The sequence below is a fragment of the Myripristis murdjan genome, chromosome 1 (genome assembly GCF_902150065.1).
Source record: "Myripristis murdjan chromosome 1, fMyrMur1.1, whole genome shotgun sequence".
Taxonomy (NCBI): Eukaryota; Metazoa; Chordata; class Actinopteri; order Holocentriformes; family Holocentridae; genus Myripristis; species Myripristis murdjan.
The window spans coordinates 32,429,270-32,456,794 of NC_043980.1; the positions used below are offsets into that span (position 1 = coordinate 32,429,270).

At 41.0% G+C, this 27,525-nt stretch overlaps 3 protein-coding genes across 6 annotated transcripts in view; 1 reads left to right on the top strand and 2 right to left on the bottom strand.

Moving 5' to 3' along the window:
- The window catches only part of dnah6 (dynein, axonemal, heavy chain 6), a 101,757-nt gene extending 96,800 nt beyond the window's left edge, over window positions 1–4,957 (bottom strand). Inside the window, exons 1-6 of the mRNA XM_030056308.1 lie at window positions 4,888–4,957; window positions 2,727–2,788; window positions 2,365–2,556; window positions 1,763–2,040; window positions 670–934; window positions 337–471 (exon numbers count right to left, since the gene is read on the bottom strand). Coding sequence (XP_029912168.1) covers window positions 337–471; window positions 670–934; window positions 1,763–2,040; window positions 2,365–2,556; window positions 2,727–2,788; window positions 4,888–4,957 — 1,002 coding nt within the window. The remainder of the gene's footprint in view (window positions 1–336; window positions 472–669; window positions 935–1,762; window positions 2,041–2,364; window positions 2,557–2,726; window positions 2,789–4,887) is intronic.
- A 787-nt stretch (window positions 4,958–5,744) lies between these two features.
- sclt1 (sodium channel and clathrin linker 1) lies at window positions 5,745–23,577 on the bottom strand. Of its 2 annotated transcripts, none has more exons than XM_030059933.1 (22): window positions 23,495–23,577; window positions 23,037–23,084; window positions 22,848–22,915; window positions 22,586–22,638; window positions 21,599–21,671; window positions 18,295–18,350; window positions 17,684–17,819; window positions 16,693–16,815; window positions 16,271–16,336; window positions 15,448–15,518; window positions 15,106–15,196; window positions 14,889–14,980; window positions 13,996–14,173; window positions 13,689–13,787; window positions 12,086–12,157; window positions 11,871–11,945; window positions 11,577–11,719; window positions 9,274–9,466; window positions 8,441–8,637; window positions 7,549–7,627; window positions 6,412–6,507; window positions 5,745–6,154 (listed from the first exon to the last, which is right to left on the bottom strand). In XM_030059933.1, the coding sequence occupies exons 2-22, from the start codon at window positions 23,068–23,070 to the stop codon at window positions 6,092–6,094; spliced, it is 2,058 nt and encodes a 685-aa protein (XP_029915793.1). In that variant the 5' UTR covers window positions 23,071–23,084; window positions 23,495–23,577; the 3' UTR covers window positions 5,745–6,091. The 2 variants fall into 2 exon arrangements, with proteins under 2 accessions (XP_029915793.1, XP_029915784.1); XM_030059924.1 differs by lacking the exon at window positions 23,495–23,577 and adding an exon at window positions 23,429–23,446.
- An 86-nt stretch (window positions 23,578–23,663) lies between these two features.
- Window positions 23,664–27,030, top strand: c1h4orf33 (chromosome 1 C4orf33 homolog). 3 transcript variants are annotated; one of them, XM_030059964.1, is made up of 7 exons: window positions 23,664–23,894; window positions 24,092–24,156; window positions 24,678–24,862; window positions 25,521–25,581; window positions 25,783–25,834; window positions 26,096–26,295; window positions 26,847–27,030. In XM_030059964.1, exons 3-7 carry the CDS (start codon window positions 24,682–24,684, stop codon window positions 26,941–26,943), a joined length of 591 nt encoding a protein of 196 aa, XP_029915824.1. In that variant the 5' UTR covers window positions 23,664–23,894; window positions 24,092–24,156; window positions 24,678–24,681; the 3' UTR covers window positions 26,944–27,030. The 3 variants fall into 3 exon arrangements, with proteins under 3 accessions (XP_029915824.1, XP_029915805.1, XP_029915815.1); XM_030059945.1 differs by having other exon boundaries at window positions 23,664–24,156; XM_030059955.1 differs by lacking the exon at window positions 23,664–23,894 and having other exon boundaries at window positions 24,155–24,296; window positions 24,669–24,862.
- The last annotated feature ends 495 nt before the right edge of the window (window positions 27,031–27,525 follow it).

Below are 27,525 nucleotides of genomic sequence, written 5' to 3' on the forward strand. Positions count from 1 at the left end.
AAAAGCAATGTCACAGTAAAAACAACTAAAATAAGTGGAAACAGTGGAAATTACAAAAGCCATACTAAAACAACACAATAGACCAAAAGGACGTTAAAATAGGCAATCTATGCAAATGCTTTTCTAAGCCTTTTTAAAGCCTTTTTTAAGAGTCCACAGTCTGCGGTACCCTCAGATGGTCAGCGAGTATGTTCCACAGACTGGAAGCAGCTGCACAAAAGGCACAATCGCCCATAGTTCTGAGCCTAATAAACACACATCAGCTTCTTAGGACATATGCACATACACACAGTTTGCTCCAAAGTCTCTGCCCTTCCACGTTTATTTGTATAATACCTCATCTACTTGTTTGTACTGGGCCTCCTGGAACTCCTGCAGCTTGTAGGTATGGTCCTTCTGCATGTGACACAGGCCCAAGTCACTGATCTGGATGCACATTTCCCTGATATCTATCAGCGCAGGTCGTAGATACTGCATGATACACACACACAAACAGCAAAGGTTTATGACAAGTAACACTACACACTACTCTTACATCTTTCATTAACATAGTTTTAAAACTAAAAGACTGCTTCTCTCATTGACAATAAATTAGGTTTAGTGAAAACCAACCTCCAGACTATGAATACTGATTATGTGGTAAAAACCAGACCTTAATCCACGACAGACCTCAGTGACAATAAACAAATTCTTCTGCAGGAACTCCCTGTGCTTGTGAATCTTCTTGAAGCAAACGTTGGCGCGCCAGACACGGAAAGTTTTCCACTTCTTGAACAAGGCAAAGGTGGGGATGCGGAGCAGCCTGCAGTGGTAGTGATACTCCTGCTCCCAGCGCTCAAGGTTCACAAAGTCCTGCTCTCCCTCCCACACCGAAATCACGCCAGTGGGGCTGATCGAGAGGTAGTCCTTGTTGATGTTCCTGAACATTACTGTCCTGGTGGAAAAGACACACATGCCAGTCCAAATGGGCAGATAAACAAGCAAACACAGAATAACCAGAATGGTCAAATAAAGCAAAAGCTAAATATATACCATGCTTGGAAACACTAATGATAAGCCTTACTAGTATAATAAAATATTATAAGGTCTACTGGTCAGTGAGATGTCCAAACAATTAGGCGCCTTTTCAGTCTCAGGCTGTACTATGGATAGGTATAACAAGAACTTTTAATAATAAAAAAGAATTAACAGTGCATTTTGAAGCAAGATGCCATTCAGGTTCTTTTTAAATTAATTTTTAAAAAAGGGCAAAGAGAAATATACATCATCTTCCTGGAGTATTTCTTCCAGTGTGCTCCTGTTGAAAATGAACCTGCAGCCTTGGTCTACTTTACAATTTCTGTGTGTGTAAATATTGTAGATAAATAATGTAGATACATGATGAACCATAAGACAGATTTCCACAAGCTTTATAAAACTGGCAGGACCGAGGCAATTTTGGCATTGTATCAAAGAAGAAATTAAGACTAGAGCATGCAGTGCCACTTGCAGCCATGCAGTTTCAAAATAGAGGCTTTATTGGCATTTTTCAATTAGCAGACAGGAAAAGACTAATAACATAATGTGAAATCTATACTGACATTTCCTGACATACTCTGGTAATCAAACCATAGGTCGATGTCAACAATGCCATTTAAAAATAGAAATGTAGAAAAAAAGAAAGCAAGTCTAATAATCAAAGACTCAGCTGTTCACTAGCTATCCGATTGGCCCTTCTCTGGTGTATAATACAGTATGTTTCCTCTTAGTTCATAAAGCTTACATTAGGTTATAGCGGTTGTACTCGACTGAAGACTTCGGCACGGCTGGGGTCATGTAGAGGACACCCAGGTGGGGGTTGTTGCGGATGGTCAAGACGATGTCAGGGGGGCTGCGGATGTTGGCAGTGCACACTTCCTCAACACAACTGAAGTACAGTGGCCTATCACACGAGGGAGAGGAGGACGAGTGTATGAAGGAGGATGGTCGCGCACTCTTCTTGGGGAAGCGTGGCAATTTGGAAGGACGTGGGACTAACACCGTGTCCTGGGCCACGTGGTCCTAGAGGAGGGGTGGGAAGACAAAAGAATTCTCTTCCACAGCCTGTCAATTACAAATTAGGGATGATGACCATTCTGCCTAAAGAGATGCTAAAGTCTTGACCTGGGTTTCGTGGGACCTTAATATTACCATTACTACCTTTTGTCAGCACTGACTTACACTGACAAGTGAATGAGACTGGAAGTTTGAATGTTCATGTGCAGTTACATTAGGGATGCAGTCTTGGGCTGGGCTTCATAACTGCCTTTGATATTATAAATTTAAAATGGAAGAAAAAAATGAACACTTTGAGAAACCTGTCCTGCTCTTTGTTTATCCACTGACCTTAGCTTTGACATGGGCTTGCAGTGTTGGTAGACGGACAGAGAATGACCGGTCCATGGGCCTCTGTAACTGCTGCTGTGTCCACTTAGAGGAGGTTGAGGGAGAGTACCAGCCAGGAACAAACATCCTCTCGCGGGCTTTCAAGTGGAGGAGGCTGGGCTCCTTCCGTGAGAGGGGCTTGTTTAGCACAGCCTAAATCAAGTAAGGGGATGTGAGGGTATCTGGCATAGAAAGGATCCACCTTCTTATAGGCTTGAATTAAATCTGATCCAAGGTTAACATAACAAATCATAATTGTCTACGACTGAGTTGGCATAGTACTGAATTGATGCTGGCTCACTTTGTGTTAGTTGTTTTCTGACCTGTTTGTCTTTAATATGGACCAAGGAGGTGCACTGTAGTTGGGGGAGCTTGTCCAGTTGTTCTAGAAGAGTAAGTTAGGTACAATAATAATGCATATAGTTAAAACAGTTAACAGGAAATTAGTATGGTGAATCAGCATTGTTTTGTTGACTACGGTAAAGTTGGTTTTAATATTGGATGTTTGCTATAAAAGTTATATTCGCACTTCAAATCTCAATAGCTTCACTACTGTGTAACTCAGAAGAATAAACGCAACTCTGACAAGTATGTTTACATCCCCCATAATGTTTCCATAATTTACTTTTTCCACAAATATTTATTACGTATATATTTAAAAAAAAAAAAATAATAACTTCACCAGCTTTGCCAGTGTGTATCTTAGAACTCATTTTGTAACAAAAAAAAAAAAAAAAAAACTCATGAATTTCCATTACATAATAACTAACCAATATTTTCAATAGCTTGGCCATTGTGAATTGCATAATTCCCAAACCAACTCTGACATCCCCTGATACATTCACATCCACAGTGTATCTTAGAAGCCCCAGATAAAAAAAAAAACTCTGTGTCCACAAACGCTATGTTTGTGGACGTCTCCCTTAACACATATCTACAAACATTAGAGTTAACAGATAATTACTAAAAACTCATTTAAAAATGTTGGCACAAATTAAATAAAGTAAAGGCTGAAAGCATTAAAGTTGGTTATTTTATGCAAGTTTTTATTAAGTGAGAAAAAATCATGAAAAAGGTTCAAGGTATTCATGGAAGATGTCAACTAACAAATCCAACTAGGTTTAGGACTGTAACTCACAATAGCAAAGCATTTGAAAATAATGTTTAACAATTACATAATGAATATTAATGAAAAAAGGTAGAAAAACTGAAAACAGGTGAAGATGAAATGGACTATGTCCACAATGGAGTTGGTTTGAAATTATGAGATACATTCTTGCAAAACTATTGAATGTGATGGGCAATTATTCCATTGTGTAATACAAATTACTAAACATTTTTTTCCACAAAACAAAAAAAGTTAAGCATGAAGATACAGATGCGAATCTGAGTGTAAATACAAATCTGAATAGCAAACATCCAAACATAGGATGCCACCTATTACATTATTATCACAGTACCACCACTGAAACAAGTCAATTTGTGAAATTTCTTCCCTCCTAGATATTCCAAAAACAACAGTAATGGTTTTATTTCAAAGTAGAATTGATTAGGAGCTGCTGAGGTCACTGAGTGCTGAGGTGCATAGTGCGTAAAAGTTGCTCTGCAGACTCAATAACTGCAGAGCTCCAAACCTCCTCTGGCATTAACATCAGCACAGAAACTGTGCACTGAGACCTCATAGCATGGGTTTCCATGGCCAAGCGGCTGCATGCAAGCATTAAGGCTGAATTATGCTGAATTAGATGGAGCAGTGTAAAGCACACCGCCACTGGACTCTGGAGCACTGGAAACGTGTTCTGTGGAGTGCCGAATCATGATTCTCTATCTGGTGGTTTGATGAATGTGTCTGGGTGTGGTGGAGAACGTTCCCTGCCTGATTGCACTGTGCCAACTGGTAAGTTTGGTGGAGGAGGTATAATGCTATGGGTTGGTCTTTCTGGGGTTAGTCTGGGCCCCTTAGTTCCAGTTAAGGGAACTCTTTATGCCTCAGTTTACCGAGGCATTTCGGACAATTCTGTGCTTCCAACTTTGTGGGAACAGTTTGGGGAAGGCCCTTCTCTATTGCAGCATGACTGTGCCCCAGTGCACAAAGCAAGCTCCATAAAGGCATGGCTGGCTGAGTTTGGTGTGGAAGAACTTGACTGGCCCGCACAGAGCCCTGACCTCAACACCATTCAAACACCTTTGGAATGAACTAGAACAGAGACTGTGAGCCAGGCCCACTAGTCCAACATCAGTGTCTGACCTCACAAATGCTCTTCTGGATGAATGGGCAAAAACTCCCACACACTCCAAAGTCTTGTAGAAAGCCTTCCAAGAAGAGTGGAAGCTCTTATAGCTTCATAGTGGAGACCAACTCCATAATAATGCCTATGGATTTAGAATGGGACGTCATAAAAGCTCCTGTAGGTGTAATGTGGGGGTGGCCCAATTCTTTTGTCTGTATAGTGTACATGTTAGCGCTAGTTGAACCGTACCCACCTCTGCTCTCATCTGTCATGCTTTGTCTGCGCCGCCCAAGCAGGGAGCCTCTCTCAGGTGTAGAGGCCATGGTCAACCGACACCAGCTCGACGCAGGTTCTACGGAGCTTTGAACTTTTGGCCGTTAAGTGTAGGCAAAGCAAGGAGGCGGGAGCATACAGAAACACAGATTTTGGCACAGCACTGGGTGCAATAAATTAACCTCTTCTTGTTGCTTACATAAATGGTCATTTAAAATAAGTCAAACAGCTGTTGTCTAGCTAGATAGCTAATGTTAGCTAACTCAGCCTCGCGTGTTAACGTTAATCTGAAAAATTAGCCAACGTCAACTGCTATCTTGGCTCACACAGTCAGTGGTCGTCAGTGACGCCCTTAAAGGTCTTTCCAACTTTTTAAAATGCTAATATCTGTTTAAGTTACTTCGTGCCTATTGCTTACAAACAGGTACTGGCTTCGCAGTATTTTTTTTACATACCGTATCAAATGTTCAGTCCTTCAACACGAAGACAACACTTAGACACGTCGCTTAACTGTTCCACTGGAGTTTACGGTTACTAGGCAACAGAATCCTCTCCCAGCATACAGCGCAGCCAGACAAAAGCATGTGGCTAGGTTTGTGTCACCCAGTCAGAGGCCTTCATCCAGTCAGAGGCTGTCATCCAAGGTGTTTAGTGGGTCCGAAGGGTTTTGTGCCTTGCGAGTCTTACCCATTTGAGAAATAGTCACACACTGAAGACAAAAAGCTATCAATATAATATATTATGCTGAAATATATTAAAATTTCCCTTTTCCTAAAACAGTAAAAAACAGTGGCTTTCTTTACAATAGTTATATCAATCACACATTTTTCACTTCTCAAGGACACTGAGGACCACAGTGTTAATTTTTTATTATTATTATTATTTTTCATCATAAAAAAGCGTTATTACATACAGTACAATAGACCATTTTCATTTCATCCTAACAGCTGTGATGCACCTGACAACCTTTTGGGCAACATGCCAGCACATTTACTGGCACAAATTGCCATGTAATCGCTACAGTAGCACTGAGGGAGTACCTTAGGCACTGACTGTTTACTTAAAGATTTACTCTAAATGCTGCCCAGTGTATCACAGACAGAACTCATGTAAACAAAGTGAGCGAAGAGCTCTGAACAGCTGGCTGCATATTTTTCTTCCTATGGTTAGCACGGGGACGGTCATTATGATACACACTCTGGATCCACCAGAGCTGTTTTCCTTCGCTGTGATGTCAACATACTGAGCTGTAAAAACAGAACAAAACACAACAAAAAATAACAACATGATGAATGAGTACAATCACTACTCAATGATAAAAACATTTTCAAATCTAGTAAGGAAGAAAAATCCCTTGTTATAGACAGGCTACCATCAGAAAGTGGCCCCATGCTTGTTTTGCACTGCATGTAGATCTATCTCTGTCCTGTGTCAATTAAGAGATTTTGGTTCTATGTTCGGTTGTACTGCAGTCCCTGCTTCCCACACATTATAAACCTGTTACCTGTTGTGTAGCAGTGGTTGCCCTCTGTTCTGCTTGAGTCAGTCGTCTCTGGAGACGGCTGGTCTTCTCTTGGTACTCTGCTAGCTGTCTCTCATACTGCATGCGCACACAGACCAAAAAAAAGGAAAAGTCACTAGTTACACTTAGTTACTTGAGTTGAGCCATTAAAATCACCCATTACTCCGTTTGCAAAAACTGGAAGTGAGTTTCACATTAACAGGTAGTACGGCTTCTTTGACGCAAAGTTTACATTTATTTAGAGTCGCAAAACGATATTTACCAGTTGAAAGGGATTTACAGGCCAACAGTTTACAAAAAACAAAACAGGCTAATTCTCCCTGACTTGAACCGCAATAGCAAGCAAGAAAAAAACTCCCTCAAAAGCCCAAATATAATAGGAAAAAAGAGAAGAAATTTTGACAAACACAGAGAGGGGGTCCCTTCCTGGCCAGTCAGGAGTGCAATAGGTGCCAATAAGGTGGACAAATTATCACCATTTTTCCTCCAACAACAGAACTACAGCATACACTGTTTCTTGATAACTGCATGTGGAGAAAACAACTGAAAATGCACATCATCAAGGGCAAAGAACAAAAAATTATCCTTCATTATTTCCTGCGAAAGCAATGTGCTAAACATCTATAATATAGACATCTTTGGCCTGATGAAGACAAAATCTTAGATGGCAACTGTTCCCTAGTAACATGACTATTGTCATCCAGCCAAATCTAAGCAACAAAAAAAATATATTTTCATTACACCACAATTTCTTGCTTCCCTCCCCAGATATATTTGTACTGACTAATTGTATTTAGCTCATATCTTTAATCAATGCAATGTGTCTGTTAACACAGACTATTGTTTTAAACCCATGATGCTGTGTGTATGATTTGTATATCTTATGCTGTTGTGTGAAGCTGTGTTTATGTATTATTGTTATATCCTTTGTGCTGGGGCTTTAATATCTTAGACAAAATTCCCTGCAGAGACAGTAAAGCTCACCACATCTTACACTCCTCTTACAAGACCAGTATTTCTTTAGAATCTGCCACTGTCACATTATAAACCCTCTGGTACAGTGATTTAAGTAGCAGGTTCATATGTCTGTCTGTCTGTGTGTGTGTGTGCTACACAAACCTCAGCAATAGTACTATGATCAGTTTCCAGTTGAACCTCCAATTCTTGTGAACGCTGTTTCTGTCGATTTAGCTCTGCTCTGAAAAGAAAAAAAGGTGAGCTAAATTATTGCTCACACACAAAGACAACAGTTCACAAAGATGTACTTGTTGTGTTTCAACATGTCCAATATTCCCAATACCACTCTGTGTAGTACAACTAGTGCTGAGGGCAAGATAGCTCCAAGTGGAGAGTCAATTTCTGTTTCTACTACTATTGAAATCGTTATGTTACTCCATCTATTGGCCTCTGCTATTGGCCTCTGACTGAGTGTTTGAGAGGGAAATTGATATTTGATACATAAAAAAAAATCAGTCAGTGGAATATGAGAAGGTGGGCTTTCCTTCATATTTGACACTTGTGTGTTTAGCAAACCTGGGCTTTGCCTTACTTGAGTTTTCTGTCTCTCACTTGCATGCAAGTGGAGTGGTTGGCTACCTTGATGATGGGAGGTTTGGTTTTTCAAGTGGTTCACAATTCCAAAATGTTGTGCATTACCGCTTATGTAAGAAACCTGAACTAGTGATGTATTCTCTTTCACACTAGCTATCATGATGCTGTCTTTTTGTACTGCTGAGTACGCCTTGCTCTTTCCAGAACTGTTTCACATTCATGCAATTACAAAAAGCAAACCTGGGTATTATCCAGTACAGCCACAAGGTTCTGCTGTTGGCCACATATAAGCTCCCTTAGCGCACATGGAGATTAGTGGCCTTGCCAGTTCAGGGATTTGAACGAGCAACATTCTGATCCCAAGGCAACTTCTTTCACTATTCTTCTTCCATTATATATTTCTTTATTTTTAGTTTTCTTGTCATATTTTAACCTAAATCTACTTCAACAAGACTCTTACTTGAGGCTGGTGATTTTAGTTTCAAAGGCCTGGGTACGGTTCTTGGCCTCCTCCTTCCAGCGGTTGGTGCTCCTCTGCTGTGCTGTAAGGAGGCGTGTCAGGTCTGCGCTACAGCTTCGGCTGTTCTCCTCCAGCTCCTGTACCCGTGCCTCAAGCCCCTGCTCCTTCACGCTGTACTCATGCTCCATCTGCGACACCTGGAGTATTTGAGGACAGTGGCAGATGGAGTATGTGTGCATCAGGATAGGAAGAATTTCATTTTCGGTTCGGGCAATTCCAGAGGTGGATAGTGTTTAAAAAATTCAAAGCATCAAAAAGCTTGACATGGACTACATATCTCACCCTTGGGTGAAATAATTATAATGTGTGCTTTGTCATTACTCTTTACTTGTCTCAAATAACAGTTTTTGCCCCATCCCATCACCTTTGTTCTAAGCATGTTTAAATATTTTCAACAGTTTCATAGCTGTTCAAATCTCATTCAAACATTTGTTTAGCCCTACTTTCAATTAAAGGACATGTGTGGTCACATCCATTCATCTGAACTTTTTTCTTCCCCTTCTCCTTCCATCTTTTCCCCTTCTTGCAACAGTTATCCATCCATGACTTCCCATGTTCCCTCTCACTGCTTTTCTCCACTCGTCATTCCAACCTACTTGTTCAGCTAGTGGGTCAACACTCTAACCTTCTATAATTTATGCCTTTTCCCTGTGGTGCTCCATCTTCCCTCTCTTGTTTCAACTCAGTCGTTGCCAGCGGGCAGTTCTTGCAGAGGATACCCGTTCTTCCTTCTTTCTTCATTTCGCCTCTTTCCTATCTTTCTTATGTGTTACCTGTTGTTTGGCCTTCTTCTGTGCCAGCAGGCTAGCCTTGCGCAGCTCATCCATTTCCCTGCGAAGCTGAAGGTTTTCTTGTTGCAGCTGGAGCCGCTCCTCACTGACACTGACACAGTCGTCCCGGGCCGCAGCCAGCGAGCCCTGCAGTCGTCGCACCTCCTCCTGGCACCGTGACAGCTCCTCGCTGTAGCTGGAGATGGACGGATGGATGAAGAGAGGGAGAAGAGAGAGGGATAGTGGGGATGAAAAAGATTACTTTGATGCCCTCTATTACTGCTGGCAGCAGATGGAGCCCCATGGGCACCTCCCCCGGGCATTGTGACAGTGTAAAGATGGAAGTTAGAATGAAGCAAAGGCTCGAAAGCATGCACAAAGTTAAAGAAAGTCACAAATCAAACAGTGCTCATTAAAGCTGTGGTTGGAAAGTCTGTGTATGCTACCTGTCCCTGCTTCATAGTAAAATCTACACTATATTACCAAAAGTATTCGCTCACCCATTCAAATGATCAGAATCAGGTGTCCTAATCACTTGGCCTGGCCACAGGTGTATAAAATCAAGCACTCAGGCATGCAGACTGTGAAACAAGACATTTGTGAAAGAATGGGCCGCTCTCAGGAGCTCAGTGAATTCCAGCGTGGAACTGTCATAGGATGCCACCTGTGCAACAAATCCAGTCGTGAAATTTCCTCGCTCCTAAATATTCCACAGTCAACTGTCAGCTCTATTATAACAAAATGGAAGCGTTTGGGAACAACAGCAACTCAGCCACGAAGTGATAGGCCACGTAAAGTGACGGAGAGGGGTCAGCGGATGCTGAAGCGCATAGTGCAAAGAGGTCGCTGACTTTCTGCACAGTCAATTGCTACAGAGCTACAAACTTCATGTGACCTTCAGATTAGCCCAAGTACAGTACGCAGAGAGCTTCATGGAATGGGTTTCCATGGCCGAGCAGCTGCAGCCAAGCCACACATCACCAAGTGCAATGCAAAGTGTCGGATGCAATGGTGTAAAGCACGCCGCCACTGGCCTCTAGAGCAGTGGAGACGCGTTCTCTGGAGTGATGAATCACGCTTTTCCATCTGGCAATCTGATGGACGAGTCTGGGTTTGGAGGTTGCCAGGAGAACGGTACATTTCAGACTGCATTGTGCTGACTGTGAAATTTGGTGGAGGAGGAATTATGGTGTGGGGTTGTTTTTCAGGAGCTGGGCTTGGCCCCTTAGTTCCAGTGAAAGGAACTTTGAATGCTTCAGGATACCAAAACATTTTGGACAATTCCATGCTCCCAACCTTGTGGGAACAGTTTGGAGCGGGCCCCTTCCTCTTCCAACATGACTGTGCACCAGTGCACAAAGCAAGGTCCATAAAGTCATGGATGACAGAGTCTGGTGTGGATGAACTTGACTGGCTTGCACAGAGTCCTGACCTGAACCCGATAGAACACCTTTGGGATGAATTAGAGCGGAGACTGAGAGCCAGACCTTCTTGACCAACATCAGTGTGTGACCTCACCAATGCGCTTTTGGAAGAATGGTCAAAAATTCCTATAAACACTCTCCTCAACCTTGTGGACAGTCTTCCCAGAAGAGTTGAAGCTGTAATAGCTGCAAAAGGTGGACCGACATCATATTGAACTCTATGGGTTAGGAATGGGATGGCACTTCAGTTCATAGTATGAGTAAAGGCAGGTGAGCGAATACTTTTGGTAATATAGTGTATGTGGCTAGTAAAATGGTAAAGTAACTGGTGAATTTCGGGACACAAAGTTAGCTTCCTGCCCAGAAGACACTGAGACTAGACTGGTAAAGTGCAAACCTATGCCTATGAGTGGCATTATTCCACTCGATCTCCCTCACCGCTTGTTCCACTGGGACCAGTGCCAGAGCTGTTGCCAAACTGCAAACCGTTTTGAGCTTTACCACAGCAAAAACACTGGTGCTCAGCTGGGGAAATCAGCTACATGGTCGATTCTGGCCCATCACAAAAGCTTACTGGTCTACAATGAAACAAAGGAACCAGTGAAGCAAGGGCCCAGAAAGCAGGGTAATGTCGCTCACAGCAGTTAGCAGCAGTAACCACAAAGCTAGCTTGTCACAAGGAAAAAAAACTGAAGCGGAAAAAACATAAGAATGGAACACAGGGACTACAAAAAGGGACACAAAAGGTGTGTTGGGCAGTGCAACATCCACATTCATAATCATAATGTTGTTGCTTATGGAAAAGCAGGCCTTTGATCAGGTGGGTTAAGCTGAGCACCAGCACCGTGTCAGTGGAAAAGAAGCATCTGATGTCCCACTTACTCCAGCTCCATCTTTTTAAGTTTGTTCTGGGTGCTCTGCAGAGTGATGCCCATGTCGTCTTTCATCCTTTCTGCATCTAGACATCTCTGGTGGAGAGCATCCATCTTGCTAAACTCTGGCTCTGCCCTGCCCTCCTTGTATACCTGAAACAATCGCCAAAGAGGCATTTCCAGCAATCAATAGTGCTGCCTTGGTTCATTCACAAAACCATATTGGCAAATATTACCAGCACAAATGTTCCGGAGTAAGCTTCCGTGGCTACTTTTCATCTCATATTTTTATGGATCGCTTTACCTTCTCCAGTTCCTCCTCCACGGCTTTCCTCTCTCGCAGGGATCTCTGAATCTGAGACTCCTTATCTGCACATTCCTAGAGAGGTGGAGGGAGAGCAGGGAGGTTTACAGAGGGATCTCGGCAAAATGAAAAACAGATGAGCAGATAGGTAGAGAATGAAAAGGAATTTAATGTGATGCCGGGAGGAATATATCCTCAGTGGAGAAGGGTCTTACCAACTGCAAGGCAGAGAGTTCCTCGGCCATGCGGTGAATTTGAACATTACATTGCTTGCGCACACTCTCTACCTGACAAACACACAAACAGGTAGACAAGTTCCAATGAGCAAACTATGATCTGGAGAGGCGAATTACTCTGTATTTTTCTTTTCCCTTATGCAGACACTAACTTACATCAGACAAAAATAAGTACTTTGGTCAGTACATTGAAACTGATAAACACACATCATTAGAGTACTGCTGTGTTTTCAGATCAGTGATTATGGTGGAGGGAGGAGATTATGGTAAAGAAATGACCTCGTGTGGCTGTGTTCACTTTACCATAACCTCCATCTCTATGGGAAAAATTCATGAGGTCCACCAAAGGCAAGGAAAGGTCTGTATTTTGTAGATAGTAAAAAATAGCCACAGTTACTCCTTGGAAGCAGACTAAGTCAGGGTGACAAGCAGCTCCGCACTCAGTTGTATACTAGGCTTCATTAACAGGATTAAACGGTTGAAGGGCTTGATGAAGAAGATCCATTAATAGAGCATTAATCACTGTGTTTCTGCCTGAGGTTAGGCAGAGGGGAAGTGCAATGCATTTCTTGCAGCTTACTACGTGTAACATATGGAAAAAAAGAAAGAAAACTGGTACAGTTGTAGCTTGAGCTTTGATTATCATTGTAAAGCCTTCTGTTATTTTCAGTGTTTATTGCAACAGAGTCCACAGTACATTTATATTATTCAGTTCCCAGCAATTTGTTTGGTACCATAAAATTACAGATTTTACACATATGTGTTGGTCAATTAGCCAACCTTCTAGTGCAGAGCAACCTACGGTGCTACGATTGCACAATTAATTGAAATTTTATCAAACATGCAATATGAATAAGTGCAATATCCAAATCGCAGCAGCTACAATTTTTGATAAGGGTTAAATGTGACAGTATACCATTATAAATGAAGTATTGTGGAGCTACAAAAATGGCTTACAAATCATATTCTCCAGACATAAAAAAGATAACAGTGTGGCGCAGAGTCCAGCAAAAATCACATCATCCTCATTTTACTATATTTTTCAGTTAAAATCAAAATTATAATGTGAAAATGATCACTCCCACTAAGATCAAAAATATTATTGCAATCACATTATGTCAAAATAATTATCATATGATTTTTTAACCATACCATTCTGCCCTACCAAATGCATCTGCAGAATAAGCTGCAATTCCTTGATCTTATTTTGATACACACCCAGGGGCGCCGTATATGGGGGAAAAATTAGGACAATTCCGAGGGCCCTTGCCTGACAGGGGCCCCAAAAAATACGTAAAAACTAATATAAAATTATTAAACCATCATCGAGTAAATATATATATATATATATATATATATATATATATATATATATATATATATATATATATACATATTTTTTTTTTTTTTTTTTTTTTTCATGGGGCCCAAAATTCCTGCAGGCGCCCCTGTACACACCCCTAGATAAAATCTGTTCTGACAGTTGTGAACTGGCACCATGTTATGGTATCAAGCTGCTGTATCAAGCTCTGCACAGGCAGCAGAACTGCTCTGGCCCAGAGGGCCATTCAGCATTCTCTACCTCTTTCCTAGTGCGGACAGCTGCACCCTGGATCAGCTGCTTTATGGCCTCCTTCGTCTTCTCCAACTCCTCTGACTTCTGCTTCTCTCTTAACAGGGCCTGAAGGGAAAGTACACACAAACACACACATATAAACTTCAGTGGGTAAAGATTTACTATGGGAAAGGGATGTCAAGACTTGTCAGAAGGAGATAGCTCCCATGAGACAGAGGAGAAGACCTCATCAGTGGAAAAAAAAAAAGCTAAAGGAGGGGAGAGGGAGACAGGGGAAGAGAATGGAAGAGAGAGACAAAGCATCTTCTCTTACCTGCTCTTTCTGTAACGTAGCTTCCTCAGCCAGCTGAAGGTTCTCACGAACTTTGGCCTGAGCCTCATACTTCTCTTCCTCTAGGGAGGCACAGCGGCCCTGGAGCTCCCCCACCTGTCTCTCCCACACCGTCTGCTCCCTGCGCACCGCCTCCGCCTCCTGAGATGCAGCTTTTAGCCTGGTGATGGAAGGATGGAGCGGGAGGAAGGGACAAGGGGAAAAAACAAAGTTATTTCACAGAGATGGGGAAGATATGAGAGACAAGCAAGAAAAAGATGAGTGACTAAGAGCCCGTATCCCCAAGCCATCTTTGATGACTAGAAAAGCACAGCGAGTTGTTCAGAACTCAGCTCAGAGGCTCTCGCCATTTTTTCTGCCATTGACAGTGATGTTGTCACCCAGTCTAAAAGTCCCACTTCTTCTATTGTGACTGGTCAGTTGTGAAGTAGCACTGCTGAGTGCAGTGCCTGTCAAAAAAAGTTAAGTTGAATTTATCTTGAGGTGCTAAGAGGCAGTAACACGAAAACACCAGAGCAGCAAAAATGATCATGCTCAAGAGTTGATTATCCTAAAAGGGGTGCACAGTCTGGTTTCCTCTACAGTTAGCCGTGCTTTGAAGAAAAGCAGCCGTAAACCACCAGCTAATGCAATAAATGTACACAACAAGATGAAAAATAAATTCTGCCATAGTCCTGTGAAGTGACCCATTTGTACAATTCCTTAATACTCCATGACTTCCTAAGAAAATAAATTCAACTCACTAACTTTCCCTGTCTGGAAAACAAAATTCAAAATTTCAAGACGCTGCACAAATTCCATGACCAGTGACAAACTTATAGAAATTCAGAGGATAGGAGAACTGGAGGTGAAGAAGTAGTAATGTGTGTGTTTACCTGGCCTCTAGCTGACTCAAGGCTGCCTGAAGTTGCTGGAGCCTCCTGTCTGCTGCCTCCTCTCGTCCCTGAGCCTCTGCTGCATCTTCTTCCTACATACACACACATGGCTTTCAGACAGTGTCCTGGTCGAGTATCTGCATTGGATTCACCATCCCAAGATCCCATTTTCTTCAACACATGGTGAATTCAAAACCAATTTTATTTCTCTTCCCACCCGTCTCTGCATCTGGTCCTGGACATTTTGCATCAGTTTGGTCATCTCTTCCACTTTGGCTGTGGCTGTCCTCAGCTCAGCCTTGGCCTGCCTGCACCAGGAGAAAGAGAAGACAGCTGTTAATGCATATAGAAGTATTAAAACTTCCCTCTTTACATCAGGGATCTCTAGTAGCTTTGTTTGGTTAATAGAAGCAACTTAAGAACACAAACACTTATGTTCTAAAAACATAATCACAATATCTAGAGCGCTGAGTACTTCAACAAACTTTAGTGGTGACCATTTTTAATTTGCCATCCAAACAAGACCTTTGGTGGCTACCATTTTGGATTGACATGCTACCTGAGCTGGCTGCGTAGCTCTTCCATCTCTGTGCTCTGCTCCGTCACTGTCTTCAGGAACTGTTGGTTAGTCTGCATGTGGCAAGACACACAAGAGTGCCATTGGTTAGGCATGATTAATAACATACACATGTAACTTTATCTCAAAAATAACTTTTCCTCAAAAAGTTTTGTCTGGTCAAACTTTTTTTCTGTCCTTTTAGACAAACCCTTAGGAGCTGCTGCCTCTCACACAGATATAAAGCCTATTGTTCTCACATACAGGGACTGAGAAAAGCTGCTTGTATGAAAAGTCCGAGAGAGGAAAGCCCAAGGCATGCCCACTCATTAAAAATGCATCAGAAGGATATAGTATTACTCTTGCCTCACACACTGTATCGTGGTGTAAGTAGGCAGCAGGTGCATATGTATCTGTTTGCATGTGCACGGATACATGTCCAACACGCTTCAAGCCTTTTTCTTCAAGTAGAGTTGAACCTCTGTCTGTCAGGTAACTATCTCTCAAAACAGATTTAGTCTGAAGCAGTGAGAGTGTCTGAGTGGGAGTGTGTTTGTGTGTGTGTTTGGGAAAAAACAGTGCATAATACTGAGTGTATAATTGGAACGAGACTAAGGTAGTTCATGGATTACCCAGCAGGCCAACAGACTATTGTAAAACAAGGACAGTTCTGGCTGGCTGGTAGAGTGATTTAAAGGCTGTGTTTCACTTAGATTCCAAATTAATTATCATATCAGGATTAATTTCTCAGAAGTGCACAGTGTTACGATCCCATAGCTAATTAGAGGGCACTAATTTGACAAGCTTTTAATTGACCATCACTTACTGATTCCAGCTTCTGATTCGCCACTTGGAGTTTGTGGATGTGCTGCTGGAACTGAATAAGCTGATCCTGTCAAGGAAAAAAAATGGGCAAAAAACCCTGCTTGTAATTACTGCATGCTTATGTGGACTATTACCTGAAAACTCCACTCAAGAATTTCATTTCCTTATTAATGGCTCCATCTAGTGGTCTAAAAGACACAGCTGTGTGTCAGAGTGTTGAGAGACGTCCGTCTGCAGCCTGCAGTACAAGCACTAGGCACACCAATGCCAACTTTAAACTTGAGGGGGTGGGCTTTTCATGTACTGATGTGGGCATGTGTTGTGACTGTGGCTGCGTGTTTTGTACTGGTCTGCAGGCTGTAGAAACACTTGAGAGGGCCTTGTGCGCTGCAAGCAGACTCTGCATGCTGTTGTGGGCAGAACCTTGAGCTGCTGTCGCTGAGCATCGTGGATCTGCCCGTCAGAAATGGTCCTCTGGTAGAACTGCTGGAGGCGGTCCAGCTCCTGGGCTGTTGACTGCCATAGCTCCATGGCTTGCTCCCGCTCCTACACACACACACACACACACACACACACACATGCATCTATGTATGTGGAGTTGTACCACAAACACAATGTGAAATAAATAACCATTTTTTGTTGCTGTTGTTTTGAAAAGTGCAGCAAATATTATTAGTCATCGCAGTGATAACAATAGTAGTAGCAGTGGTAGTGGTTGTAGTATTGTCTGCTGTGCACCCATGTAATTATACACCTATTGAACAGAGACACCACACATGAAAAGCTATGTTGAGTAGGGATGGAACAATAAATCAATAATTACATTATACTGGGATCCTTCCTCTTGTGAGATGTTATCATCACATTTGTGCCAAGTATCGATATTTGAGTTTTCAACTTAATACGCATAGATGTGCATTTGAGTTGCGATAAGGTACATTTGTTCCCTGGCTTTAGGTATTTTAATTGCAACTGTTCTGTCATGTACATGTTGTATTTAGTGTGCATATAAAAAAACTGAAAAACTTGATTGATTCCTGCTTACTGTTACTACTTATTATTCCTCCTTATTGCAACTTGAGGCACTATTACTGAAGTACTAAACTATTTCTTCATCTCATCTTCTGCTCAAAAATATTTCAACTATCTCCTTCTTCCAGCTGAAGCAAGCACACTCAATTTTTCTGCAGAAAAATATTCATTTTCTAGTTGAAAAACCATTTTGCCTTTTCCAGGGATTTTTTTTCTTCTTCAGCTACAGATATCACAATGTACTACAGCTGATTATCTTAGAATATATTGCATATCACAGAGTCACAGGTACTGTGATACCATCGTTATCATGGGTAACATATCGTTGGCAGTATCATATTGCAAATTACCCAGTGACCCACCCAACCCAGAGTATTGAGACCTGTTTAGACAGCTGGATCTGTTCCTGAAGACTTCTGATGACATCGTCTTCCTCCAGCGTGCTGCCCTCTGCTCCTGACGCCACTGGTAGAGCCTGCAGCTGCTTCTCCACTGATTCCCTCAGCTCTGCATGCAACCTGGGGAAGGTCAGGGTTAAGAGTGGCAAAAAGAAGAGTTGAGTTTCTTGCTCAACTTTTAAAGGGTGACATGTTAAAATAGCTTTTTTAAAATTAAAAAAAAAAGTGTCACCCAAGAATAAATTCCAGCACTAGCACAGTTATTTAGCTGTGAAAGCAGGGAGCCATGATCTCTGGCAAGACTAAGCAAACTGCTTTATGCTGTATCTATCCAGCTACGATCACTGTGATGACATATCTACAATGCATGACTAGTAACTAGTGAAGCACAGTAACTCACTGTTACCCTTAGTTTTACTGATGCATGCCAAAACACCCACGCAGTCACTCATTATTCTATCCTATTATTCATTATTTTAATGAGTTAAAAGAAAAAAAAAAGCTCAGTTGATGATTAATGTGACAGATATGCAGTGAGGTCTCAGTCTTGTTCTCTAACCACTCTCCACTTATAATAGCACAAGAATTTTCATACTTTTCATTCTCCTTGACAACCTTTTCCAACTTCATTTTGACATCTGTCATCTGCACCTGTAGATTTATGCAAGAAAACAGAGATTCAGGGTTATTGTATGTATCTGCAGGCTGAGTAAAATTAGTTGAAACTTTCCAATAGGCTTCTAATCAATAAGAATCTTCTCTATCCCCAACAGAATAATTCTGCATATGCGTAGGAGACCAAAAGCACCAACACAGAGCTCAAAAGTGTGAATCCTGAACACTGTGCTATTGTACATTAATATTTTGGTTTTAAATCTTCAGATTCTAATGCAAGTATCATCTAATGAAGGTTTAAAAGGTTTAATTAATGAGGTATGTGATGGACAAAAGATGAAAAAGCAGGAAAACCTACTGACACAAGATTGTCAGTCTACCTTCTCCCTAACCTTGCAGCTCTCATTCAGCCATCACACACAAACAACTCACTGTAGCGCACAACCCCCATGTTGCACTTTATTCCCATCCAGCCACAGATACAGAATATTATTTTGGAAAAGTGCATGCCTCACAAGAGGCTTTGTGCTCTTTGCCATCACTTCCTGAAATAACCCTTCAACTATGACACTTTAATTAGACCCTTAAATCTGTGATTGTTTTGTGTGTCTCCTGTGGCTAGGCACCATGTTGTTGTATTTTTTCTTAATTTGTTCTGTGTATGTGTAGGTTTTAAAACAAATTACCTCTAAAGAGAACAATAAAGAGTGTTTCCAATGAAGAATTTATTTTTATATGCAGGGAGTGCGCCTGGGGCTGGTCTTTGTTAATACCTTTTTAATGCTACTTGTAATCAAATCTCAGACCACAATTGTAACAAATTAGCTCAAATATAAATTGAAAAGAAGCAGGGTTCCTTAGCAAAGGCCAACAAAATAAGTTACACAGCCAAACAATGTCATATCAACACAAATCATTCCACTAATCACTCAGCTCTACCACTGACAGATATGTAAAACAACCTAAGACTCTAGCTTATACTGTCAAACTGCTTCAGAGATAGAGATGCAGATGAGAGGGCACAGCCATACACTATTATTACCCTAACAATAATAAAACAGTATCATAACAAATTGTGAAACAAGATCTTATTAAACAGGCCAAGCCAAACATTACAGACTTTTACCTGATCCACACAGATCACTTAACCCTTAGATGCATACATGACCCCGGAGGTGTTTTTTTTTTTGCAATATCTTTGTCATTTTAAATTTTTATCATTTAATCTTCCATGTATTCCTCAAATAGGTTGTCTTTGACACAAGGCCATTTGGATTTGTATCTAACTGTTATATTTTTTAAGTAATTGCATTTTTTATATCAACCCCACTCTTCCATACGTGCGGTCAAAAATGACCCCAAGCATTTTCTATGGAATTTCCAGGGTTAACCCTAGGAACCTTTGATTTTTATCAACTGTGAATGTCAGGTATACATCTAGTGTTGATCCACACATCTAATGCCAGAAGTCTCACCACCCTGAAGGCTATTTTTATATAGCAACATACATGTAAGTATTATCATCATTTTTATACCTCAGAATATATATATGATGACTGGAAGGTAACCCACGCCTATCAACCTACATCACTGAAGCAACGGGAAGGTGTGGAATGACAAAAGCTGCAATCCAGCCACAGGAGAGAAGCAGACAGGGCCAGCAGAAGAGAAAGAGGTGTAAGATGTGTCCAAGAAACAAAGATTGCAAAGCCAGCGTTGGAAATGCAGTGACCCTGTGTGCAGTGCTCAAAGCCACAAACAAGTAGTTTGTAAGAGCTGCTCACAGTGAGAAGAGAGAAGACACGCGTGTGCGTACATAAGTGTGGACGTGCATAGACAGACAGACAGACGGACAGACAAACAATGAATGTTGACATTTTGATAGCTGCATTGACAGCAATATTTTGATCAAATGAAAGAAGGTGATAAATCAGGGCTACTCAACTTAAGATGGCTCAGGGGCCACTCAGCAAAATTCAGCTGTGTCCAAAGGCCGCAAGCTTAACATGTCTGTGCTGTTTTGGACGTTTAAACAATAATTTTGTCACAGGCTACATGACTAGTCTAAAAATGAATGAAACATACAGAAAACAGCTACATTTCCATCTAAGGCCAAACCTCACTGAATAAAAGATTGTCATGCAATGATTAATGATGAAATGAGCAGGTTACAACAAAATGAGGCTTTATTCCCAAAAAGATTAGATAGAATCATAATATTTTTATTTTATGATAGTGGCGGGCCGCATAAAAATGACGTACGGGCTGCATGTGGCCCGTACATGCAGCTCGGGCCATGGGTTGAGTAGCCCTGTGATTAATGAACATGTAAAATATGAAATTATTCTTGTGTAATTATAACCAAAATGTACCAAAATATAATAAGAATCGTTATTTTAAAACCAAAATGAAAAAATATTGCATTAAACACATTGTTTCTAATAGGGATAATTTTTGCATGTTTACTTTTTTGACCTTTTTAAAATATGTTTTTTGATCAAATGTTTATTAAAAGTGATAAATGGACATGTCAAACATGAAATAATTCTTTTGTTGACTAAAATACAATAAAAATCATCTTTAACCAAAATGAAAGACATTTCTGAAGTTTACAGCGTAAACCCATTCATTTCAATTGGGGTCATTTTTGACCCCACTCATGGAAGAGTGTAGGGTTTGGTGAGCCATGCATCTAAGGGTTAAGTAGCACTAAATATAAAGGCTCTCCCACAAAGACATTTTTAGATAAGCTACAGCTCATCAGACAAGCCAAAATTATATCAAATTATTCAGGCTGTCATATTCCTTGTTTCAGAGTTAAATAGGTAAGGTAACTCCAGTGAAAGTACATACAGGCTAAACTAATTCAAAGCAATACCCTTAATGAAGAGGTGTGTTTTTTCCACTGTTCTGTTACAGCTGGTGATGCTGGAGTGACTTCTGAGGTATTCTTTTTTTTGACTGTACACAGCTGAAGAGGTTTCTTTGTGACTGATTTAGACATTACTAGGCTTTGATAGCTAAGACAATCCTTTACTTTCAGACTTCCAACCTGATTTAGTAAATCACTGCTTTGAAACTAACTAGTAGTTTGCAAGAACTACGGACTTCATACACAAACTGACTAAAGGATTTGCAAATCAATGGTGCAATACTGTGGATTGTATATTGATATTTCAGGAGAAGAACTCAGACATTTAATCTTTTTTTGACAGTATGTTTAATATTACAAGTGGAATCTGTGTGTGTGTTAATGGGTCTTAAGTCTCTCATCACGTTTTCACCTGGTATCTGTGCAGCTGTTCAGTCATTTCATCCATATGCCGATCATACTCAGCTATCAAAGGAGCCATAACACTGTAACACAGAAACAAAGCAGGGAGTCGGATTTCATTTCATTTCATTATTATTACACAGGTAAAGTTTAAAATTGAGATTATAGATGTTAAGATGTGCGTCATTAAACTGGCTACATTAAACAGGTGGTGAAAGAGCGTGTGTGTGTGTGTGTGTGTGTTTGTGAGAGAGAGAGCTGAGATCAGTGGTGACAAGTATGTCCTTCCACCAGGAAATATTTATAGGCCTGTTGGAAGTGTGTAATAGAGGTTGTTGATCTAATGTAGTATGGGATCTTAATCCAGATGTTTGCATATGTGTGAAAAAATTATCTCTGACCATAGTTGCTTTTGTAAGCAGGTATTGGGACAAGTGCATGACAAATTGATCTAATGATGCATCCCTGTCTTGTGTTGTGTCTTGAAAGAAGAGCAGTAAGTTATTATTTTAGATCTTCAAGTAAAATTTAATGGCAAGATTATTGGTGCAGTTGTGAAAATTCAAGGTGTTAGTACGTGAGAGTGCAATACAGTGGTCCAAGGGGGAAGCTTGCCTTTTGGATCTTATAAGTTCTTTTGTATAGTCTTGCTATTGGTTAAATGGTTTCCTTTGTGGTGAGGGACCAAACTGGGAGACAGTATGATATTATTGAAAGACTGATTACATGTATATATATGTCTGAGACAGTATGGGTGGGATATGGTCTGATTTTGTTACAATTTCTGGTTGATCTTCCAACTTGTGAAACATAAAACGCTCTAAAATTCACAACTTCAGAAAGTTGTTCTCAGTTAATCTCTGACTTACAACAACTATGCAATGACTGTTACTGAAGAATGGCGCCATGTCGAAATTATGTTTTACAAAAGAGTTTAACATTCTGATTACATGTGTCCAACAACCAAAAACACCAGTGCAGCTATAGCATATCTGACCTTCTATCTGAAATCCAGTGGGCAGGAGAATCTGCATGTCTTGTCTCCTCAACCTGAAACACAGACATGAGATGCATCATGAAACATCCAGCAGCTTCATCCAGACTCTTCTTGCACTTTTTTAACCATAGTAACAACCTCAAAAGCCACCAGTTTTCTTAGAAAAGTGCAACTAAGATAGTTGGCATAGAAACGTAACTGGCATCTGTTATCGAGCAAGCCTATAGGCTAGATGTTTAGGTTATGTTGAAAAGTGTTGTACCTGAGCTGATGTGGCTTGAGTCCGCTGGCCATCCTGATACTGGCTGAGAGCAGAGTTTAACCTCTGAACTGAAACACACACACAAAGTCACATACGTACACACAAACATATAATGGAGCACTCACGTTTCCCTGCTGTGTGGCTGCTTCACGTTACAAGAATCAGGATAGTGTCGTTGTTTCTGCTTACCTTGGTCACGTAAAAACTCGACTTCTGACTGCATCCTGCATTGACAGTCTGGACCCAACAACAGTTTCGTTAGCAAGCTAAAGTTACAATAACCGATATTAACTAGCTAAACATATCCGGCTAACACAGACGTAGTACCTAAAACCAAACCAAAACCAAAACAAACCAAAATATGTCACAAAGTTGGGTGTTTGCAAGGTTCCGTCAGCCAGCAATAATCTACAAGGTAACGTTATTCAAACAGAAACATTAGCAGGCTAACTAGCATTAGCGACGTTTAGCAATCTCTGCTACCATTAAACCTTCAGATTAAATCCACAGCCAAAGTGCAGCACAATGAAATTGGAGGCGATAAGCGTGTAAATTATTCAAAAGGGGTTAATTTTAAGCACCATGTGGCTTCATTCACATGTGTATTTTTTTATTTAAAGACAGACTAGTAAGGGCAATACTTAAACCTTCTGTTACTGGGCTCGACTCCGCCGTCTGTTTTGAAGCAAACAAACGACAGCCAATGGCAATGAAGCTGTGCGCCTCTAAAGTTGTCCCCCTGCAACGAGACAAGCCCAAAGTATCCGCCCCCTCCTCACCTAGCTGTTTTGAATGGTTTAGCTGGAGTTGGACCCAAACAGAAACAGCTGCTGTTCCCGTTCACATCTGCGCCCTTGAACAGATTATCTGCAGGGCTGCGTGGCAAACTATTTGATAAAGTCATAAAAAGCTGCTGTCTGTTTATTTTTATTTATTTATTATTATTATTATTATTATTATTTTTTAATGGAAATGTGCGTGTAAACTTAACAAGCGGATTTAAGTTGACGTTAAATTAAAATTGTTTTACAACCCTTTTCTCCAAAGGTCAGTTAGTTGAATTCGGCTGATCGGATAACTTATCGCGGATATTTATGGTGATATCCGGATAGTTATTTCTGCCACTTAACGATTCATGTTTAGCTATAACCCTAAGAAACCACACCATTTTCTACTTCTGCGATCAATGATGTTGTGTTCATATGCTGGTGTGCAAGTGTCATAGCGTTACTTCCATTTTCCAGTCAGCTGCTGTACAGCCATGCATTCACGTGTTATTTTCGTGGAAAATCCAACCCGGAAGACAAACGTGAGCCAAACGTAAACGTAACTATTTGCAAGATGAAGATGTGTTGATCGGGCTTTTTGTTTTTTTCTGACTTCTTTTTTTGTTTGTTTTTGGTTTTCATTCCTGGCCTGAACCCATACCTTCACCTCTGCTTTGCCTATGTAAGTACACTATGAGTTTTGGCAACTTCTTTTTCCAGGAAGTCCATCTTAATATCTTAATAAGTTACCATATAACCAAATCGAGCTGACATTGACCTAATTTGATAATCAAGTGCTTAAATAGCAGAGCGGTAAGTATGTGCAGACAGGCTCTGGCGGATCACAGTAGACATAGTTCTAGCCAGTAGTGACTCTCTGGAGCTTTTGCCAATATGGGGATAGCCCGTGGACTTCAGTGCATGGCATTCATCTGCTTTCTGCTGTACTGTGAATCTCTGTAAGTTCCTGCACCATTACAAAGGCAAATTTCTGCGCATGCAATGTTCGTGGCAGTTCAAGTGATTTCTGATTCTGATTGCATTTTACATTCAGTCCTTTTAGTCAGATGGAATTTGAGATCAAGCACACCTGGGACAGCTACCCCGTGATGCATGAGCCTGTCACCATCAAGTTCTCTCCTGGGGCTGGGGGCCTGCATATGGAAGTGTTTGCTCCCTTCTTCGATGATCCCAAAGCCCCTGCAGGACCCCCTGGCCAGCCCTTCCCGGGACTCTGGGATTACGAAGGTGTGTAGGGAGGTTTAGAGATGCTGTGTGGTACTGTACATATACAAATATTTATATTAAGAACTGTATTTATCCTCAGCATGCAGTTAATATGTGCATTATTCAAGCCCATCCATATTCAAAATCACTCACAAAATAGCTCAACATAGGACAAAAATACTGCTCGTGTCACAAGAGTTTCACACATTGCATGAGAATGTAGCTTTAACTACACAGTGTGGCTTTGTGTTTCCAGTTGTGATTTAGTAACATCTGGATGATGCAATTTTAGGGCACTCTACACACTGATATAAGATTATGAGTAGGCTGGGAAGACTAGGGACTCGCTCTGTTTATGAGGCCATAATAGTAATTTCATTATCATCATTATGGTGACACAGCAATTAGATCCTTTAATGAAGTTGAGTAATAACAATCCTATTTAAGTGACCTCGAGTTGTATTTCTGGTTAATGGGCCCCACCTATTAGCCCTCATTAATATTACTTATTAGACTGGAAATCAACTCTTCCATAACCAAGGAAGATAATGAGCATGCTTCTGTGTTACTGGGTGGGCTGGTCTAAATAGCTTATATTAAATTTGCATCCTTAATTGATGTATGGTTGAAGGATTCATCTTTGATTTCTTACTTTTGACCCTATTTCTTCCTTCCTCAGTGGTGGAGTCCTTCTTCCTGGATAGTACCACTGAAAACTACCTGGAGGTGGAGGTTTGCCCGTACGTAGTGTATTATACAAAGAAGCAATTAATATTATGAAGCAATGAACCAGACAAGAACTACGCCTTTGTATCGTTCATGTCTTTGACCATTTATAGGCAGTTTGTTATCAAAGTCTATTAAAATCCGATGCAGTTCCTCTGTTTAATGTTAAGCAAATGGACAGAATATACCAATGAGAAATATATATTTCATTGCAGACACGGACAACACTTGGTATTATTGCTCTCGGGAAGAGGTCAGGCATTCCAGGTGGGCAAACACACACTGCAAATAATGATAAGCTGAGAGACAAATAGCAAACCTGACAGATATTAGGCAAATTTTACACTGCCAGATGTGATCAAGTGTTTGCAAAGACCAAACTTACATGCGGCCTGCAGGCATAGCAGTCTGGGATTAGCAAATTTGTAAATAAAAGCATTTAAACTGTTGTGCCAGAATACAATAAGATACTGTACTCCTATACAACTTAATACTGTTTCTTACCTTTCTCTCGGTCTTGGTCTCCAGCAACAACTGCCCCTGTCGTTCAATGCCACAATCACGTTTGGCAAATGGAAAGGCGAGGCTCTCCTCCCCTGGGAGTACTTCCCTCCCAACGTCAACAAGATGAACTCCTATGCCATCCATGGCTCAGGACTGGGCCGTACATATGAGGCCCTCTACCCCGTCCCAAGAGAGGAAATAGTAGAGGGCCAAAAGCCCAACTTGTGAGTATGCTGAATAGAACTCAGTGTAGGGATGGATATTGGTTCAAAATTTTATTTGTACTGTTGAGTGTAAAACTAACATTAGTGGTAGACCTCTTTGTTGGGAGTTGTGGATTATTTTTTATACATGCTTGTGATTTCACCTTGAGAGCAGCACTCCAACTTATCAACTGAGCTGAACCAAGGCTTCTAGTGGCATCAGCAGATTACTTTAAATTTGTAAAACTAACACAGTCTATTGTTTCTAAAAAAAAAAAAAAAAAAAAATCTTTAATTATCTTAAGACAGCCCCGTCTGAAAAGCTAACCCTGTTTTGCATCTGCATCGGTATTATGAGTCGTCCAAAAATGCATATTGGTATTGGTCAGTATTGAGTGAGAAGATATCAGATATCGGTATTTGCCTCAAAAAATAAATCATTCAATCCCTAGTCAAAGTATGTAAAACAGTTACACATGGTGTATATGTGGTTTACATTCAGAGTGTGCGTCCGTGCATGTGCTCATATTTGGTAAGTCATTGCTTACACTCCCTTTCTCTCTTTCTCTCAGCCACCTCCTGGAATATTTCCAAGACTTCCGCCTGCAAAGCATCATGGGAGAAGACTGGGTTCAGCCAGAGTCTGATCTCTGGAAGGGAAAGTGCTGAGCAATGCAAAAAAAAAAATAGTCTCATACAGACACACACACACACACTCACACACTCACACTAGAACACAGTGTCAGGGCGACAGCACGAACAAAGTCATTGACAGGGAACAAAGTGCAATCGATCTTTATTAGTTAATGATGTCAAACGGCATGACATGAAATATGTTATCTGCTTGTCAGAGCGTATTAGACGTCACACACATCCACACACACATATGCGCTCACAGGCACACACGGTGCGTCACAAGGTATTGGATGTCACTTTAAATTGTCTTGGTGGAGTGTGACCTACAGCGGTTAGTGTGGATGGCTGGAGGGAGTGCTGACTTTGAGTTTCAGCTCCTGTATCTCCAGTGCTCTTCACCTCAGTCAAATGAACCAAAGATTTGTATTTGTGTGATTCCTTCCACTGGCTTTTGAGACTGACACACACAGACACACAAACACATACACACTTAGTTCTGAAGCGAGAATGTGCCCTGTAGAAATATGTGCCAGCGCGTTTGATTCAGTGTTGTACTTTAATTAGAAACTTTGGCATCATTCCAGTGCCTTTATTTCTGAGTGACTCCTTTTATCA